Source organism: Trichechus manatus, unplaced genomic scaffold (assembly GCF_000243295.1).
Source record: "Trichechus manatus latirostris isolate Lorelei unplaced genomic scaffold, TriManLat1.0 scaffold00152, whole genome shotgun sequence".
In the NCBI taxonomy this organism is placed as follows: domain Eukaryota; kingdom Metazoa; phylum Chordata; class Mammalia; order Sirenia; family Trichechidae; genus Trichechus; species Trichechus manatus.
This window is the reverse complement of record NW_004444088.1, coordinates 4,940,798-4,945,006: the sequence shown is the minus strand read 5'-3', so window position 1 is coordinate 4,945,006 and position 4,209 is coordinate 4,940,798. Positions and strand designations below refer to the sequence as shown.

General features: G+C 49.5%; 1 protein-coding gene across 2 annotated transcripts; it reads right to left on the bottom strand.

The window, feature by feature from the left end:
- Nucleotides 1-235: 235 nt before the first annotated feature.
- On the bottom strand, nucleotides 236-4,094 carry HEY1 (hes related family bHLH transcription factor with YRPW motif 1). Of its 2 annotated transcripts, none has more exons than XM_012558264.1 (5): nucleotides 3,817-4,094; nucleotides 3,491-3,566; nucleotides 3,270-3,365; nucleotides 2,905-2,986; nucleotides 236-1,997 (listed from the first exon to the last, which is right to left on the bottom strand). In XM_012558264.1, the coding sequence occupies exons 1-5, from the start codon at nucleotides 3,903-3,905 to the stop codon at nucleotides 1,417-1,419; spliced, it is 924 nt and encodes a 307-aa protein (XP_012413718.1). In that variant the 5' UTR covers nucleotides 3,906-4,094; the 3' UTR covers nucleotides 236-1,416. The 2 variants fall into 2 exon arrangements, with proteins under 2 accessions (XP_012413718.1, XP_004386061.1); XM_004386004.1 differs by having other exon boundaries at nucleotides 3,282-3,365.
- Between the last annotated feature and the right edge of the window lie 115 nt (nucleotides 4,095-4,209).

Here is a 4,209-nt window from a genome sequence, read left to right as displayed (position 1 = left end):
TCACGGCTGAAGGGCTGTGTCCCCTTCTGGGAGTCAAGTCAAAGCTCTACACTGTAATGAAGTCACCTTCTTCAATAGCACAGACTCACATACTCTAGAATCCCGAGAATAATGAAACCTGCAAAGATAAGAACATTGATCACCAGGCAAAATGAAAAGGAAAGAAAATATATCTTTTCTTAGTCCACAGAGGAAAAGGCCAAGGTATGCAAACCGTTTACAGCAGATTAAATTGTTCTCTTTTATTTAGTCACAACACATCAGTACAACAGAGGTCAAATCCAGTTCAGTGGAGGTCATTTGAACCACACCTGCTCAACAAATGAAACTGTAAAATGATACTTTCACAGCCCGAAGCAAATTAAATAAACCAAAGAGAAGAGGGCGGCAAAGCCCTTTTAAATATCTCAACAACCACATTCCCATGCACCGAAAGGAAGACACAACATAAGCATTTCCAGTTCAAAGAAAATACGGCAGTCCCAGGAAAATCAAGGGATGCATGTAACAGGTTCCACTGTACTTCCTGACCGACCACTTGTACACCATGATCATTTATCCATTCAAACATCTGTGAATTTGAGGTCTATGAGATTAAAAATTCATTGCATTGCTTGGGGCTGGCAAATTCGGGCACATTCCATACAATTACCTTCTGTCTCGTGCCCCCATATTTGAGTGGGGACCGAACCCGCGAGAGGCTCTCTCCTAACTACGCCAGAACTGCGAGTTCCAGCAGACGACAGCAGTCGGTCACATGGATTCGGGGCTACTGATGATCTGCACATTCACCTCGCTGCTGCAGGAGGCAGGAAATTAACTAGTCCTCTTTCCTGGATAAAGCTGATCATCTGATTTGTCAACGCTTTGTTCAGAAATATAAAACTCAGTATAGCTCCCTCCCAAAAAGAAAAAAAAAGAGCGTATTATTTATACAACACCTTAATCTGTCAAAACATTAACAAATAGAATTATGTTAATATTGAGCATAGTGGTTTGGAAAAATTAATTCTAAAAACAAACCATAATTATACAAGGAGAAAAACAGACCTAAATGTTACAATTCCCCAAACTTTGAGGCAAAAACGGAATCATTCATAGACAGATACGTTTACAAAGTAAATCAGGCACAGTACAGACCTATCGCAGCATGGTGGCTTATACTTACTACTCCAATTTAATGCTCTGAAGAAAATTTAGCAACTAGTTTTTAAAAACTGCTAATACATGACATAGTACAAAAAAAATTAAAAAAAAATAAACCAACCACCTTTAGTTTTTAAACGAAGTTTATGTGAAAGTGTACCTTTTTCCTTTTTACTTTTACTGACGACTTTAAGGTGATGTTGGCAACAGTCCAGCTCAGCTGAGATTTTAAGCTTTCCCTTCCCCCTTTCTACAACGTCAGTCAGTTCTTTAAAAGGCTCCAATCTCCGTCCCCCAAGGTCTATAGGGCTTGCCAAGGTTTGCTGCCTGCGTGGGTGCCGACGGGCTCAGTGCATTGGGAGAGAGTAAGTGGAAGGAGCCAAAAGAGAAGGGGAAGGACAGAGAGGCCACCGAGGAGAGCAGAGGCGGCGACAGTTTGGAGGCGGAGGTGACCACGGGGAGCACCGGTCCAAGACCGCCGCTAGGGGGCGCTCGCAAGGCGGGCGCCTCCGGATGTGCAGGGGCCAACCGGCCCTGGTGGTGCGGTTCCGCAGGCGAGGCCGTGGTGCCAGCGTTCCCGTGGCTGTTCTGGGATAACAACAGGGGGTGCGCGATGTGCGGGTGATGTCCGAAGGCGCTCCCCCAGGGCATGTGTCCAAGGCCTGCGTGGGCGCCGCTCGCGGCTTCCCGCTGAGAAGCGTAGTTGTTGAGATGCGAGACCAGTCTAACTCGAAGCGGGTCAGAGGCGTCTAATCCTTCAATGATGCTCAGGTAACGGGCAACTTCTGCCAGGCATTCCCGAAATCCCAAACTCCGATAGTCCATCGCCAGGGCGTGCGCGTCAAAATAGCCTGAGGAAGAGAACAAAAGAAAAACCTCAGGGCTTTGCTCTTAATCATTTCCCTCATTTCTTCGATCTCAAAGGCGGCCCCTTCCTGGCAAATACCTACATCCTTAAAACGCGCACACACGCGTTCCTCTGAAAACCCAAATATTTTGAAGTCAACCAAATTCTTTGCATTAATCAACGTGAGCAGTGTGCATTCGCTAATGCAAGTTCAAAGTCCAATTAGAAACTGCCAAGCAGAAACTGGAATTATACCCTACCAGCAGATGAAACTATGTTCATCCCTTTAATGTTTACCCTCAACAACAACAGAAAATACATCAAGGACAGAGAAACCACAGAGCAGTGAAATTCATTAGACACACAGATGTAAGTTATCATCATGGAGCTTTTAGGAGCTTGGTCCTCAGTAAAGCATTTTCCGGCTGGAGACAGACACACAGACAGACCTTGGTCTCTGACTTCTGTTCCTTAACCACAAGGTTCTTTCCTCAAGAGTCATGAGGCAGCTCATTTTTAAAACCGTGTATGTAAAAGTAAGACCAGCTACTTAAAAAAAAAAAAAGAAAGAAAAAGCTTTTTCTCAAAAAATACAACGGACAAATGTGAGAGCTAGGTGATTTGAATCAGAGCTGTCACAACGATAGGGCCACTCAGAGATAGTAGGCATTTTCCAACAGAAGGTGCTAGAGGTATACTCTGCACTAGCTTAATATGCAGAGTCATGGGGTGATGAATTCACTGGGGAAAACGCAGCGTGCATCTGAAAGCGTACTGGCACACAGTTCTCGCCCCACCGCCAACGCATAGGATAAACACGGGGCAGCGACTTGGCCAGTCCTGGCCTGCAGCCTCTACTCGCCCTACCCCAGCCACTCAGAGACCCCACCCCAACCACAAGGTGTATATACCTTTCCCTCCTGCAGTGTGCAGCATTTTTAAGTGATCCACGGTCATCTGCAGGATCTCGGCTTTTTCTAGCTTAGCAGATCCCTAGAGAACAGAATGGCAAAAATGATTTGGCTCCAAATGCCTTTGGGGGGCCAACTTAAAAAAAAAAGAAAACAAAACAACATTATCTGTAGAAGTACTTTGTAAATCCTCAAGTGCGTGCTGAAGCAAAACAAGCTGTCTTGGCAAATATGTCATCTGTGTACGAATTCATCTGCTCGGTACACGGCAATTTTCCAAGACGCAGATGAGAATCAGATTAATGGAGGTGGTGCGGGCGGTGGATTCAGCAGGTACACACAGCTACCCCGAAAGCCCTACCTACTTTCTCCATTACCTGCTTCTCAAAAGCACTGGGTACCAGCCTCCTCAGCTCGGACAAGCTGTTATTGATCCGGTCTCGTCGGCGTTTCTCAATGATCTGTAGGAAGCAGGCAAAACAAAGGCGGACATTTCCGTTACGACTGTAAATTTCAGAGAGAAGGAAGGTGGTTCTTTCCGTTCATTAATAACAACAAAAAAAAGGAGTATTGTAAACAGACTCACGCCTCTCCGTCTTTTCCTCGCCAGGATCTGCGAAGATGTAGTCGGGGACATGGAACCTAGAGCCGAGCTCAAGTTTCTGAAACGGGGGGGAGGGGGGGGAAGGGGGGACACAGGAATCACCGTTAAACAGGAGAGATCCGAGAGGTCGCCCCCCTGCCCTCCCCGCAATCGGACTGCTTCAGCAACTTGGGCTGGGAAGCGCCTCGGGGCCCCGGACCCCGGGGGGTGGCCAGCCGGCAGCGCGCAGAGGGTAGCGCCCCGGGCCCTCGCTCGCTGTCACGGCGCCCGCCTCCCGCCCCGGCTCCGCTCCACCGCCGCCAACTCACCCATTCTCGTCCGCACTCTCTTTCTCCACCTCTACCGTCTCGTCCAGCTCGCTGTCTGACGAGCTGTACTCGGGGTGGGCTCGCTTCATGCTGGCTGCGCAGGGGCTCCGGGGGAGGGTCGGCGGGCAGGGAGGAGTTAACAGCAGCGGCGCTCTCCGCGCTCGGCTGCTCGCGTTCCGCACACACTGATCCCGCTCACGCTCTGCCTCTGGTTAAAACTCAACCACCCTTTTCCCACGCTGCGCCCCTTCCCAGTGCCCTGGGGAGGGCGGGGGAGTACCGGCGGGCGGGCGAGGGGGCGGAGGGGCGGAGCGGCGGCTCCCGGGCAACAGCCGCCCCCAGCCAATCCGGCTGCTCGCCCGGCTGACTGGCAGCCACTCAGGGAAGGGGGGC